This window comes from Platalea leucorodia (assembly GCF_965183815.1).
Source record: "Platalea leucorodia genome assembly, chromosome: 3".
NCBI lineage: Eukaryota > Metazoa > Chordata > Aves > Pelecaniformes > Threskiornithidae > Platalea > Platalea leucorodia.
Window position 1 is genome coordinate 65,544,065 of NC_138825.1, and position 15,601 is coordinate 65,559,665.

Sequence of the window (15,601 nt, forward strand, 5' to 3'; positions counted from 1 at the left end):
ATCCACTTCCAAAATCAGCTGCTAATAAAGTCACAGTAAATTATTTTCATCAATAATTTACACAAATTACAGGTCTAGACAGGTTTGTCATTATACAGTCTGAGTGCATTCCAATTCAGATTTTCTGGGTTAGGTAGGCTAAAGTCTGGTTCAAACCTCAGTGCTGAGAATATATCCCATTTTGAGGAATGTTGTTGAACACCACCTTGTCGGCTGGAAAACGCGTGTTGGTGCTTTGCCAGTTCGAGTCCTTTGTTCACTCCTGTCAGGGCTCACTTGGTGTGTACCAGCAACCTCCACAGTTTTAATTCATTTAAAAACGTTGCATATATAAGACCATAGAGCTTCCTTACGTAGCACTAACGTTTTAACTCCATTCAGCAATCTGAATTCTTCAATTTGGAATTTTTAATTCCAAATATTTCTTCCCTTCTTAAGACAATTCATATGTGTAAAGCCAGAGGCATTGAATCACACATAAAAATTCAGTGTACTTGAAATATATATATAAAAAAAAAAAGGATCGCCAACTTTAGAACACAGTTACAAATACTCTAGTTCCAGTGCTTGATGGAGAGCCAAGAGGTCCGAATGACTGGATATCCTCCAGAAAGGCATGTTGTGCTGTGTTTGTTAGAGGGGGGAAAAGGTCAGGAAAGACGAACACTGTGACACATGAGGCTAGTCAGATTACCACCACGTATTTTACACCACTGTGTTTCCAGATTGATTTTTGCTAGTAAAGTACTGACAAAAATCAGACCAAAATAGATCTGAGCTTAATAGTTCAACTGAAGTTAAAATAATTAGGTAGTATTTCTTAATAGTTTCTTTGGAAAGAGCCTGTTATTTAGTAGGGGCTATTTGCTTATTGTTAGCATGCAAACCCATCTGAAGGAGCATTATAGGAAATCCCTTTCTGCTCCACTTACTAGACTTTGCAAAATACCAAATGATCATTTAAAGGGCTATATGACTTTCATTAAAAGAGGCTTCATACACAACACTTTGAAACAGAGTTAAATTACATTTTTTGCCATCTAGGGGGAAAAACAAAATCTCTTTGGATAAGAAAATAACACATTTCTGGTTTAAAAAAAGATAATTTGTGTTGCAGAAAGCATCAGTGTCTGTGAAAGATGCAGATATATGCACTATTCTCCTTCAGCAATTCATCAGAATAGAAAAAACCCCATACTTTCATGTGTTCAGATCTATTTGTAATGTACTATATTCATCCATCTCTCTGAATGCTGTATCTATCCATGCAATATAGCCAACGTTAAGAAAAAAGCATGCCAAACTGGAAAGTACACAATCCAGCCACCTTTGTTCAGCACAAACTATAACAGACCCATCACCAGTACTGTATCTATATTAAGGAACCATTTGGAATGAGCATTTTGGTTATTTCTATTTTTTTTCCATTCCAGCTACAACACTAAAAGGGCTCTTTATTTTGCTACTCCTAGCACAAAGGTATTTACATCACTTGTCCTGTGCAGACATGGTATGGCAAAAATTTTCAGTTTCTGCACACTTTCAAGGTTATACTCGGAAGTATGGTGGAAATTACTAATTTGATCTGTTTCTGAACATTGAAAACTTATCTGGTGAAATTTAGACTTGAATTATTATAATGAAAAAAATGGAATATCTCTAAATAAACAGGTCTTTTTTAGAAACACAGACTTGTTGCACAATCTCCATGTTGTGTTCTTTTTCCTTTTGCAGCTACGTCTTTCTTGAAGCAAATTATATGTTCATCATATTTGCTCCAGTAAACTACAGATCTCCAGCTGTGTTAGCAAAAAATTTGCACAGTCCTTTAGATGTTTTTCCACATTCTCTGTAACACTTCTCTTGAAACCTCCCTGATTTCACCATTTAAAGAAAACCACCACCCAACCATCATGTCATAGCCCTTTCCGTCTCTTCTGTTTATCTTTAATTTGCTTGAAGTTAGTCAGACATTTTTGCTGCAATAATTTTTCATTTATTTTAAAAATAATTTTGCATTTTTTTTCTTTCCAAACTGAAGTGAAGCAAATGCTAGAATCCAAATGGTTCATTTTACTCTAAGTTTTGATCTCATCATGCTCTTGTTGCCTTGCATCTGTGGACTGAAATTATTTGTCATTCTGTCATTGTGCAACACTGACAGAAATGCAAACAGAAAGGCTTGCATTAGTAGCTATGTATCACACCAACATTTCAGGAGACAGGTTACCTTTTTTGCTGCCTGTTCTTCTTCTACACCATCCCCAATTACAACATATACTACTTTTCTGCCAAACCTTTGCATTATTCGTTCAAAGCAACTTTCTTTTCCTGGAAGATAAATGAGATAAGAGTTCAGAGTGAAGTTACCTGATTAGCTGCATGTTCCTCATCTCGGCCATCTCCAATCACAACATAAGTTATGTTAGTGCCAAATCTGGACACTATACGCTCAAAACAGCTCTCTTTGCCTGAAAAACAATGCACTACTTATTGAAGCTATCAATCAAGTGAGTTATGGTGAAGCCCTACAAAGGATTATTGCAGTGGTAAGACATTGTTACTACTACTTTTTTAAAGTTCCCAACCTTGGGATTTAGAGCCAAAACTGGTAAGAAGCAATTAATTCCCTTAGTGACACTAAGCTGTTCCAGGTAAAACTAAATCTCTTTCTTAAGAGTTACAGGAAAGCCACCAAGATAAAGGAATTGGCAGCACTGCAAAAATGAATAAGTCAATGAATGAATAACTGAATTTAAATATTTTTCTATTATTGTAGTAATATTTTTTCAAGGAAAGCAGAAATTTTAATTCTAATGTATCTGCAACAATGAGTGATGTAGCAATGGAAAAAGTGTTCAAAGAACAATGGACAAGCAAAATAAAATTCGTTCCTGGGAGAACTTCCAGGAAGCATTTGGCTCTTCTGGAGAAATGTGGAAGCGAGCAGGCTAAGCCAATAACAACAATAAACAGGATTGAAAGGAATCAAGCAAAGTCATCTGCTGGTCTTCTCATTGTACTGCAGGTTCAGTTTTACCAACAAATGCTTGTGCTACCGATCCTAAAATTTTCCTAATATGATGATTTCATTGTTTCCACAGGCAATTTCCATATTTAATTAACCTTTTCCATTAGGAAGTTTCTCTTTGACATGCGACCTACACGTGCCCTATGGCAAAGAAATCATCACCTACTGTCATACCTCCCATCAATGCAGAGAAAGATTATTTCTTTCCTCTCTGCAATAGTCTTTTACCTTGTTTGTTATTGTGTCTATCCCGCCCCAGGTTTTTCAGTCTCTTCTCACAAGCTCATGATTTCTAGATCTCCGATTCTTACTGCTCTCCTCTTGCTTTTTTTCAGCTGGCCCACAAAAAAGGGCTTATGATTAGGAAAAGCGTTGTATGTATTAACTGTTGAGTGAGGACCAGATTTCAGTGTGTGCAAGCAACAGCTGCAATTACAGTCCTGTGCTCAGCACAGTGCAGAGATCACTGAGATGAAAAGTAGAGAGAGATCTTGTACCCAACAGAGTTTTCTGTGCTCCCGACAGGGGTGTAACAGCGGCCACACTGTTCCCAGAAGGAATCCTGGTGCAGAATTACTTCGACAGAGCCTCCAGAGACTGTGCTTCACTCCACCACCCCCTTCTGTGCTGTCGGCACTATTTCTTAATGCTCCTTCCTTTGGTCCAAGTGCAATCTCAGTGACTGAATCCAACATGTACAGGCTGTATGACAGATGACATTCATTCCAGAGGCTGCTCAGTACCATGTGGCATTTGGGATACTTTGTGCCTTGACTTAAGTTTTTAAAGTATTTGAGCCATTTCTGTCTAGAGGACAGCTACACTAATTAAAGGATGACTGACGTAATAGTTTTTCCTGCCACTGTTAGAATATGCATTGTTTTTTCACTTGTGAAAATCATTTAGGAAATATATTGTAATGCTTTTGTCCATGAAGTGTCACGCTCCATATTACATAAAGTGTCATAGGTACAGAAATTAAGCGTTCCTGAATTAATAATTGGCAAATCACAAAATCTGCCAAAATTATCAGCCATTGTAGGGTGTGTCACAGCTCACAATAATGATAACTTTTCTTGGTTTACATGAAAATTTTTGGATGCGATTTCCAAAGACCATAAATTTCCAAACTGTAATACACAAGAGGTACACAGTTATCAACAGCACAGGGAACATCAACACAGCTTCTGTTGGTAACAGTTGTCATTACCATCGCTGATGTACTATGCTTCCAGAAAAAGCTTGTGAAGTGTGGCCTAGCTTACATAGAGCTGAAGGTCAGAGCAGAGACTATTTTAACAGAAGTTCTGCTTAGTTTTCAATTCACAAAACACTTCTCTTCATTCTTTTCTGCACTTTTTTGGTTTTTGCACCATACTTAGGAGTTTCTGAGGCTTTTAATCAGTATGGGGACCTTTATTCCTTCAGGCATCGTTGAAAATAAGCAGAATTTGGATTTATAGACATAAACACATCTGAACATATGCAATGCCTAAATCTTATAACTAACACTGTAACTGTCAGGTAAGTGTCTTGGAATCCATCCATTACTGGCCAAGAAATATTGGTAATGCAGTGTAGTCAGAATGGATGAAAGAATAATTTTCTTACCTATTTTGGTTGCACTGTAAATATTTTCAATGGGAAAAGCTCCTCCTAAGCTGTATAGCAGAACTTTTGCAAGTGCTGGGATAAGCTGGGTTGTTGTTACCAACACATTTACACAGTTACTCCTAAAACGAGAGAAATAATTTCAGTTTAAATAGCTTAAAACCCTTACCCAAATGCTGATGAAGTGAACCAGCTGTGGAGAGCATATTCAGGATTCCTCAACATTTACATTCACATTCACTCACACAGCACTGCTGCTCAGCACCATCACTTCCAGAAGAACGTACATAAAACTTTTGGCAAAATGCTTTAAAAAATATGCTGGCCTGACTTGTAGGAAATATTCCACACTGGTTCATAAAAAACAGGTCCTTGAAGATGGGTCCACTAAAATACAGACATTTAAGATCACCAACTACGTCTGAAAACAGGCATTGGAATGCTTTGAAAGCATCATTTTCATGCTGTCAATTAACTGGCAGTAGATACCAGCCAAATAAAAGAGTTAGAAGAACGCAAAAACATCATTTGTTACTCCTGTCTTGAGGGGAAATAAACAGCCAATACACATTTCCGCACAATGACATCACTTTCTTCATGTTTCAAGAGTAAGAATATTTCTGAGAAGAGGGAGAGATAAGAATAATCATGTTAATAAGCTAGCATCGAATGGTGAGAATGAAAACTTGAATGGAGAAGTTATGCTAGCAGTTACACAACAGAAAACTCAGAGCCAGGCTACTTTAGGCACTGCCAGGCTGGAACATGAGCATGACCATGGTGTGAACATGGAGCTGAGAGCAAATAGTTGTGATTTTTCCTCCTGGTTCTTCCATAAACTCCAAGCAAGACCTTAGGCTACTATTTCTGCCTTTATGTATCTCAATTTCCTGTCAGTAACATATAGGTAATGTTTAGCTGCCTCATGGGTAGCTTCTGAAGATTTATAGCTGTACAGTTCTTTGAAGACAAGACAAAAGACTTATTTAACAGTCCTGAGCAACTGGTAACAATTTTCCAGCCTCATCCACCAAGGCTCAACTGTCCTTCATTACCAAATGTCTTTTTGAAGACTAGCAATTCGGAAAGAAATGCAGATCTAAACACAATGGCTTCCACAAATTTTTTACTTTTTTTCTCTTCAGGTGCTTAAGACACTGTTAACAACTGTTGTTGTTAACAACAATTAAGTGAGAAACATATTGCAAAAGTTGTTACATTTAAAATAAGTTTTTCACATCTTTCCAAGTTTGTTCTTTCCATTTGACACTGTCTTTCCACTTGTCTTTTCCCAGACATGTTCAGAAGGCAAGATGGCTTAACATTGTTCTTTTTTATGATTTAAAACCAGATTTTTTGAGGATATCTGATGAGATGATACATATTGTGTGGCTGACTAAGGAGCAGCAGCAGCATTCACAGTTTTATTATTTCAAAGGAATAATACACTTTATGTCTCCTTACTGGGAACCCAGACTTTTAACTCAGTTAAAACAGATTTTTGCTCTTCTGAAAACTTAGATATATGCTTAAGCATACTGATTTGTCTGGAAGGAGAGAATATGTTCTGGGACCTATACAGTGTTTTGGTAGTACTGTGAATAGGCACAAACACTGAAGCACAGAACAGAGAGATATGGAGTTCAGAGGATGCTGCCCAGAAGACAATAAATTAAAGGCTGTCTCAGAATTCTACAATACCCTTTCGATGTATACAGGGACATTTATCACATTTTAGGAGACACTTCATACTATCTTTAGTAAATACGGGAATCACTGAAAATGAAATCACTTTCCATGGAATTTTTCCTATGTCCTATTCAAAAGTCATATTAGACCTGTTCTGGTTTTTAAAGGCACTAATTTATTGTAACCTAAAATGTCAAAAAATAGCCATTACAAGTCCAAAACTAGAAACTTTTTTACAGTAGACTCAAATACATACCTTGTGCTGATAATTGATAATGATTTAAGTGCATTTGTTAGCCAGGAGTCTGTCAGAGCTTCAATCTCTGCTCTTAATTGCAACCATGCATCTCTTTTAGCGGGACCCAAGAGTCCTTTTATGTAAAAAAGCAAGAAAAGAAAAAAAACACAAATTAAATTCTGTATTAGCTGGAATGTATAGATTTTATGGTCATTGCTTCTATCTTAAATTCCACTAGAACTTGAAAAAACATCAAAGAGAAAATCTATTGCCTTCAAGGCTCAGTAAATTGTTCTCTGTTTTTATTTGCACTCCACTATATCAAGCAATGTCAGAGAGTACTGCAGATACTAATAATTAGTCGTCTGATTTTTTTTTGTCGATTCAGCCTACGTTAGTATGTTTCAAAGTATACCTTTCAGAAATACACATCTTTTAAACCAACTCCTCACATACATCTTACTATCTAATTATCAGAGGCAGTGACAAGGAGATCCATGCCATCGGGATCACAGGCAGAGACACTCACTAAAGAAAAGACTTTAAAATGAACTTGCCTTTGCAGTATCTTCACATGTTTAAAACTACCCTGCTTATCACTCTGTATATAGGTGAACTTCAGGTTACACATATGGAAATACGTTTGTTTGCTGATGGCTTGCTCTTCATGTCCTGTTGTAGTTAGTAATGATAGCTCCTTTTATAGCATTTACAGCCCTGAAACGGCTGTAGATCTTATGTTCTCATATCTCAGTCCTTAAAAGCACCTTAAAAATCTCCTTTTGGGTATGAATGGTCAGATCTTAAAAAATACCCAGCCTATTGAATGTTGTGACATGAGTTCTTTGGAACCAAGCTATTTTAAATTTAGATTTGGCCCTGGAAGAGCAGGGAAGCAGATTTCATGACCTTTAGCATCCCTCTTCTCTTTCACACCCTATGTTCCCAAGAAGTGGTGATGATTGTCTTCAAAAATCTGAAATGAAGCAACCCAAAAATACCTAGTTTGATATAGCCTTCTGTTGCCTTCTAATAGCTATTTTGAAATAAACAGATACATACATAAGATTATTAAAAAGCTAAGAAGTAGAGGATGAATGAAGGAACTTTCCCACTGAGGATGGAATATATTTCAGAAGCAGGATTTGTGGGAGAGAAGAAAAACGTTAATACAATGCACCACATATCTGCACTCTGCCTTTGTAGTGGTTGTTCTTCTTCGTGTGTTTCTCTGTGCTGTGCTCTTGGACTGAAGCTCTTACTAATGATGTTAAAGGTTTTATGAAATGCAACAGCTTTAGAATCTTAGATGCATCAGGAGATATAAGAAAACCCAGTAAACATTTGGATAATACTGTTTCAAGTGGTCTCAATATATAAAACCTCCATTCATGACACCAATGAAGGGCAAGGCAGAGCGAGTGAAAGCCAATCATTTACTACCACCCTTTGCTCCTATTGCTTCATCTTGTGGCAAGTAAAGACTCTGAGCTTCTAAGAGAAAATAGATATTTGAGGTTTACATAGTTTAGAAAATGATTAAGGTAACGACTAAGTCACTGTCCATATTAGTAGTACTGTTTCCCATGTTTGAGAGACTGCAGGAAGTGAACACCAAACTGGTTTTGCTGAAGGTGAGCTTTACTTTGAGTTTCATGTTCCTTTGAAATAAATTTCAGATGAGTTGAAAAAGCTCATACTATAGAATGGGAGAGTGTTCACTTGGACTCCTTCCTGCTTGGGTTGTCCTCATCTTATTCTTAACTGTGGCTGTAGCAATGCTTGAAGACTTGTGTAAGTATTCCCCGTTCTCGCAGGCTCTTTTTGAGGGTGTCAGTTGACATATTCCCCTCCTCAGAAGAGGGCTGGCTGCCTCTGCAAGTCACACAGGACTCTCCAGGACAGATTCTTTCAGTTCTGCTGCTTGATTTCCTACAAGCCTGCTGGCATGGACATGAGTGAGTCCATGAATGAAAACAGTGACAGGAAAGCCCTCAGTCCAAACGAGGCTCCGATTTCTTGCAACGCAATTAACTGTGTAAGCTACAGAGTCAACAAAAGGGGCTAGAGGTATGGCAGTGCTAGAGTTTTCTTGCATCCACTGGTGAAAACAGACTAGCAGGTACGCAGCAGAGAATTTAGCAGACAGTGTGTTGCTACCAACTAGATCATAAAAATGTAGGGTGGAATAGGCCAGCCACAACCAATTTGTGCTGTGGAAACTATACAACCTCTTTCCTAGAATAACAGCATATTTGAGGTAGAGTAAGTGGCTCAACCAATCAGTAAGGCAGGTATAGCCGAGCTGGGTCTGAGGGAGAAAAACAGGCTCTGTGGAAGCTAAATGGAAGCCTGCTCGGTTTCTCCATCTCTGGTTCTCCTGCACAACAGCACAATGTTGGCTCTGCCATTACAGTCAGTGGCTCTCAATAGCCCAAGGTCCAGTCACATCACTTTCCATTCACTCTCTGGCTTCCAAGGCACATTCCCTTGGCGGGAGTTCATCGCCATGCAGTTTAACCTGATCAGCATTCTAAACTGGTTTTGACAATTAAACTCACCTCCTATGTTGTTCTTGTAAGTATTATACAACTCTTTTACTCTTCTGTAACGGAAAGCCAGCTTCCTCATCCAGTCAACCCCTCCTCTTACACCTGTTGGCAGACAAAGGTTTGCACTACTTGCAGCTGCATGGAAGCCATCAGTTGCAAAACTGTAGGTACTGCAAACACCCAAAATACAGTAAAAATAAATACAATGTATTCCTGTAAATGCTCAATTTATTTAATCTTTGAAGAAAAAAAAAGAAACAAATGCTCTATCTTACCTTAGGTCTTGTCCATTATCATCAGATGAAACATCATCTATATGAACTTGATCACACTCCTGATGAGAAAAAAAAAAAAAATTATAAACTATCTTACAAGAGAGTATGCTCTCGACATGCTTAGTACACATGTTGAAGAAATGATCAGTGCAGGCCATTAAGTGCACCAGAAGATGGCAGCGTATGTACACTTACAGCTTCCTATTGTCACCAATTTCTTTAAAATAATACAACCTTCAACTCCTACACTGTATAAATTATTAGTTAAAATAGGCCTTTAGAAAAGCAGTTTGTAATTTTAGTGTGATTTTAGATTAAAATTATTTTAATTGGAAAAAACCCGACAATTACAAGTCTCATTTATAGTCTCTCTAGCATACCAGTTATTCCAAAATCCCCTAAACCTTATTTTACCACTTCCTAAAAGCTAACAATGATGAACCTCCACAGACATGTAACTTCTGTTAAGTCTCTAGGAGTTTGGATGCTTCTCAGATTCTTTTCTTGATTTACCCAAATGCCCTTGATTGGAAAATCACAGATAATCATGCAGTCCTGGAGAATTTCATTATTTCCTGGTTTCGGAAAGGACGAAAGTAAGTCCAGGGAACTGAGGTACACTGGAAAAGTGAACTCCTCTCCAAGCTGGTTTTATAATTTGATAGCTATCAAATATCCTTTTCTGCACAGTGGTTATGGCAGAAAGATAGGAAAATGTGGGGGAAGCACAAATAAATAAATAACTCAAGCCACCATGCAACAGTAAATATGAACAGGCATCATATTACTGTTTTTTGTAGTTGCTAGAATTAACATCTTAACCCAAAGACACACCTGAAATTCTGTGTCCAGAGGTTTTACTTTCCTGTATGTAAGTAATTTTTTTTTAATATTTAAAATAGCTGTTGTTAACATAGTCCTAGTATAATTTATGAAAAAGTTCAAGTACATATTTAAAAATTACTCCCCAGCTAATGTTTTCAGATAATTTAATCTCATCGCTAAGGCAAAATGAGGCTGAGCTTTCAAAATGCACAGCGCTGTGCCTCAAATAGAGAGTCATCTGAGTCATCTACTTCAAATAAAGTTGCTGACAAGCAGCACTTAGTTCAGACTCTCTGTGACATGCAGGAGTACACAGTTCTAAATTTCCAATCTCAGTCTTGTACCAGTGCTAAGTTGTCCAGATAAAGGATAAATCTGAACAGGTGAGTGACTTCCAAATGTGTATGCCACAAGTTCCTAGAGTGTGAATTTGGGGAATTACCATTTCTTCTTTTTGTTTTTTGTTTTTTGCTTTGCACTGAATGAAAACTTAACAGACTTTTACCCACATGAAGTAAGTTGTTAAAAAAAATTAGCATTTTTTGTATAAAATAAATACATATAATTTAATTTTCAAATACATAATTTCATTGCATCATACAAGCAACCACAATTTAAAATCTTGTGTTAAGACTAAAAGAATGAGTGGCCAAACTCTGCTCATCTGGCTTAATCCATTAAGATAGGCAAGAAAGACCTGTGTTCAAGGAACAGAAATGAAGCATTCTTCTCCCCACTGGAGAAATAAAATCTTTTGGTTCTATCTGAGGAGATTATCTTGAGCTGTAGAATATTTTAAAGAAGCTGCTGTTGGATGTAAATAGCAGATGAAAAGAGAAAGAAAGGGGAAGTGGCAGCTGAAACAAAAGATTAATTTCTTTATCCTTATTAATTATTTATACCACAGAAAAAAATGCAACTATACTCCACCCAGTGTGGGACAGGAACTCAAAAATCAGACAAAAAGCCCCACTGGGACAAATTCTAACTCTGTATTTTGCAATATCTGAGCAATATCTGGTTTCCTAATCACCTTCACAGACTTTCCTAGAACTGGTCAAAGCCTAAGATAATTTTAAAAGTTTAAAAATCAGTCCTGTGGATTTGAAGGTGTACTAACTATATGGAGGGCACACAGAAGACCTGATGGATAAGGAGTGTCTGCTGCCGTTTGGTTTTTGTTAAGCCTTTCAGCTACATTGTTCCAGCCTTGAAAATTCCAGATAACTGTTCTGCTGATAATTTCATTATTAAGTTAAATATGAGTGGGTGGCAAAGGCTCAGCTGTTTACTTTTATTTTTTTATCTCACAGTTTGTTCATTTACTCCAGGAACAGGACATGAGGGGAACATGCAGTTTTCTGATTACTGGCCCCTTGTCCCTGCAAGAAGGTTCTTAAGTTTCCAGGTACATAAGAGGATCAAACACAGCAACACTCTCCAGCCTCCTCCTTTTCTTCCTTCCTCTCCTCCTCTCAGATCTATGGCTCACCTCCTCACCATACTGCCTATATACATTTGCTGACCAACAACTAACTCATGTGCCCACCACTGCTTGCTTCGTTCCACTTTGTTTTCTCGTTTATTTATCCACTTCAACTAAAATGTTTACATTTTACAAATTCACTTATACAGTGTGAAAAAACTTTCTGGAAAAAAAGAAAAAGCAGACGGTTTGAGCAGATTTGAGATAGTTCTCTACTTTCCCCAAAAGAAACAGGAAACTGGTGGCACAACACTAGATCTGAGTTTGCTTGTAAAAGAGACCAACAGTTGCAGGGAGGAAGGAAAGCAAGCAAGCTGTCTGTCACTTTAAATGTTAAGGTAAAGTACTTTTCACATCAGCTACAGTACTGGCTACACTCAAGTCACAGTGGCTCACTGTCAGTGCAAGGTCAAAACTAAGAAAGATAAAATATATTTATTACTGAGAGTACAGGAAAGGAACCTAGGTACAATAACTGGCTTTTGCTTGAAGCAATACTAATTTAAATTATATCTGAGCGCAGTTAATTCTTTGCAGCAATTTTTAAGGCCTGAAAATTTGAGAGTACAGAATCAACAAATCATCCATAAAAATTATCCTCCTGGAATGGACAGTAATTTCATTATCCAGTAAAAAGACTGCCTCACCACACAACATAAAAATGTTATTACTGAGGGGATATTCGGCACTATGCTTTCTCAGGCTATACAGAATACCCCTTTCTATGTATATGCTTCCGTCTCTGTTAAAACTAGTTTGACCTGCCTCCCATATTCTGAGACTTACCTAAATCCTATTTTTTATTTCTCATTTCCATTTCTAATAAGAAAAAAATGATGACAAGATCTTACTTAAAATAGGGTAGGATTATCATAAAAATGGAAATGTAATTCAGTTTCTTTGAAATAAACGCTCTTTTTTTCTTCATCATCCTGAGAGTGGAGGGGGATAATGGAGTTGGAAGATTCATGTCCAAATTCCTGCTTGCAATTTGTAGAAATCGGGTTTTTTTGCGTGCATGGTATGCCCTACCAACATTTCTAAAGGCTGTCTTAAAATTAATACTGAGATAGGGAGAAAAACTTCATTTTATTCCTTACCTGGTTGAGAACAGAATGCACTAGCCTGGATATTATTACAGAACTGAGTCCCATCTCTAAGCATTGTTTAGGCACATGAACTTTCTAGAGCACCAGACTCCTATTTTCATGGCAAAACACCAACTGCCCTCCCAAGCGATACTTCCCAAGCTAACTAAAATTTATACACTGAGAATGAAATAGCTGGAGAACAGCCTAGCCTGAAATAAAAGTGCAGCTTGGCTGATTAGAACATGGGTTACTGGGTCAGCGGGGAATGTCTCAACAGATCGGAATTTCTGCATCAGCAGTCATTGTAGTTAGACAGATTTGCATAGAGGAAGGAAAGCTTTATTTTTGTATGTGATAACTTTCAATAACTTGGTTATTATTACTAGACCCTGGTATGTGGTGTTTGCAACCAAGAAAGACAGGGAAAAAAGAGAGTTTAGGGGATGTAGTGATTGGAGTCAGTATTACAGGAATATAGGTTCATTAGTACATTACAACTGTCATGTCCGGAGCCACGAGGTTTATTGTGGGATGAAGATGAAAGCAAGAAGAAGGTATGGGACCTGATGGCTCAGCATTAAAAAAGTGAGATGATGAAAGGATAAGTAATCTGTCTAGTGAATAAAGGCCTATCTCACTTCCTCCTGTAAGAACTGAAGGTCTTGTGTCTTGATGGCCATGACCATCAAGAGCTCAGCACTCACCTCCCCTCTCCTGGGGGAGGATGGAGAGAGGAATTCAGAGAAAGAGAGATGGAGAGGGGGAGAGATGAGAGAGAGACCCCGAGTCAGAACTGGGGAATTCTCAGAATTCATTACACATTGATCATGCAGACGCACTGTAATATTCAGGAATGGCCATGTGCTCTGCAAACATATGTAAACAGACAGATTTATTCATCTGCATATTAAAGGATGCCTCTGTGTATTTTGGCACCAGATGCCATGCAATTGTATCTTATTTGCTAAGAACACAGAAAATTGTTGGTCTTCTTGCATATGCCAGAATGTGTGCATACAGCTCATTTCAGAACAAGAAGTTTGGAATTTTGGTAATCTTATAAGAGAGTTGGTTTTCAAACAAAGATGAATTCTGGGCTAGAAAATACTTAATTGCATATAGAAACTGGTTTTCATCAAATCAAATTGATTGAGTTATGAGATTCTCCAAGAGAGTCCCCAAGCAGTATTTTTTGATTTATTTAAAACTGAAAACTGTTTGGATACTGTTCAAGCTCTGGAATGAGCTGGACTATGAATTTTTGGATAGGATACTAAAACCACCCTATGAAGAATATACAAAATGCGATGATTCACCTATGACAGCTAAACCTGAGATATACAAAGAAAATAAATGAGAGAAAGGAATGAAACTTCAATGGCCATAAGCAAGAATAAAGAGGTATGGAAAGAGGGCAAAGCTACATTTTGCTGATCTCTTCCTCTTGAACTCAGCACACGATTGAAGAACTCTGGGCATATGCTACCGAACGGCTTAAAGTTCACTGGGTGCCACATGGAATCTGAACACACAGGGGCAAAGGTCTGCTAAAAAGAAATTTAAGCAATGCTTTGAAAAATTGTTTTGGAATCTATCCCTCGTACGGTGCACCAGAAGAACATTCACTGAATGCACTTGCATTGTCAAGTGATGACTCACTAGGACTACAATAAAACTGACTGGCAAAGGTGTGTCCAGGGCTTTACTTTTTTACGTTTCTGCTGCTGGAAGGAGGAAGTGCAGCCCAGGTATAGGGTGAAGCAGACCCCAGTTTCTTGACTTAAAAAGAATAAGTGAGAATAAATGAGGTCTGCAAGAGATGACAAAGAACTGCAGCCTGGTACCTTCTGCTTTTCTTATTGCCTACAGTTGATGAAGGAACAAAAAAAGTGCACACTAGAAAAATCAACGTCCCAGTGAATGGAAATCTCACTTATCCTCGTTTTTTCTATTCATTCATCAGAGACCTTTCTCTGGCATTTTAAACAAAACCTCAAGGTCTTCCAACTGCTGTTAGTGGCAAAATATCTGTCCATGGAGGGAACTCTGGGATCCACTCCGAGTAAGAAAACAACCAGTTTAGACCAGGGGAAGGTCTGAAAAGCTCGTACTTTAATTTGAGAACTGTTTTTCACCCCCTGTCTCTTGACACACATGGTTGTAAGACTGTCACTTTCCATTTTAACAGATCCAGACTCCCAGCGTGAAATCAAAAGTCCGTGAAGCCCAGCTGATGGGCCTGCTTCCCTGACCACTGCCCTGTGGCAGTCCATCTGTGTGCTTCTGACAGGTGAGTGGTCCACAGCAGCCACTCCCTAGGAAGAGGTCTCTCCCTTTTCTGACCAGATGCTGAACTGCACACCCTGGGTACATCGTGACAAAACATATGGTCGCCTGGTTACCTTGGGAAGAGACATCACTGATGAGTACACCTATCATAGTCCCAGCTCTCTGATGCTGCAGTCTTTGAGGTAAATGAAGAATACTCTACCTTTGAGCAAGAAAGGGGGGCCTGTGGCCAACAGGCCACTCAGGTACGTGGAGAGAAGAACACAGTCTCTTGTGGTCAGATGATGGCACCCATTGAAAGTGAATGTAGAGAACTTCAAGAGAAAGAATGAGAGGCACATATGTCCCCCTCCTGGAAATGACCGCAGACAGCTCTAAGTCCATGGAAACTGAAAAGATGGCCATAGGACACAGAGAGGAAAGGGTAGTTTACAGACTCCCTCTCTCACCCAGTTTCATGGAAGGACTCTGGTGCCATGGGAAGTCACTGCCACCTGGCTAACCTCTCTCTGAT

The 15,601-nt window shown here is 38.2% G+C and overlaps 1 protein-coding gene across 11 annotated transcripts in view; it reads right to left on the reverse strand.

Annotated features, from left to right (window-relative positions):
* Positions 1-543: 543 nt before the first annotated feature.
* EYA4 (EYA transcriptional coactivator and phosphatase 4) overlaps positions 544-15,601 on the reverse strand; it is a gene marked incomplete at both ends in the record, with an annotated part of 135,866 nt that continues 120,808 nt past the window's right edge. For 7 of the 11 annotated variants that reach the window (XM_082306232.1, XM_082306239.1, XM_082306235.1 and 4 more), the window contains 6 exons: positions 544-624; positions 2,231-2,331; positions 4,643-4,764; positions 6,588-6,702; positions 9,131-9,291; positions 9,397-9,455. In XM_082306232.1, coding sequence (XP_082162358.1) covers positions 544-624; positions 2,231-2,331; positions 4,643-4,764; positions 6,588-6,702; positions 9,131-9,291; positions 9,397-9,455 — 639 coding nt within the window. Of the gene's footprint in view, positions 625-2,230; positions 2,332-2,370; positions 2,472-4,642; positions 4,765-6,587; positions 6,703-9,130; positions 9,292-9,396; positions 9,456-15,601 lie in introns of all 11 variants that reach the window. The other 4 variants (XM_082306241.1, XM_082306240.1, XM_082306236.1 and 1 more) reach the window with 1 other exon arrangement.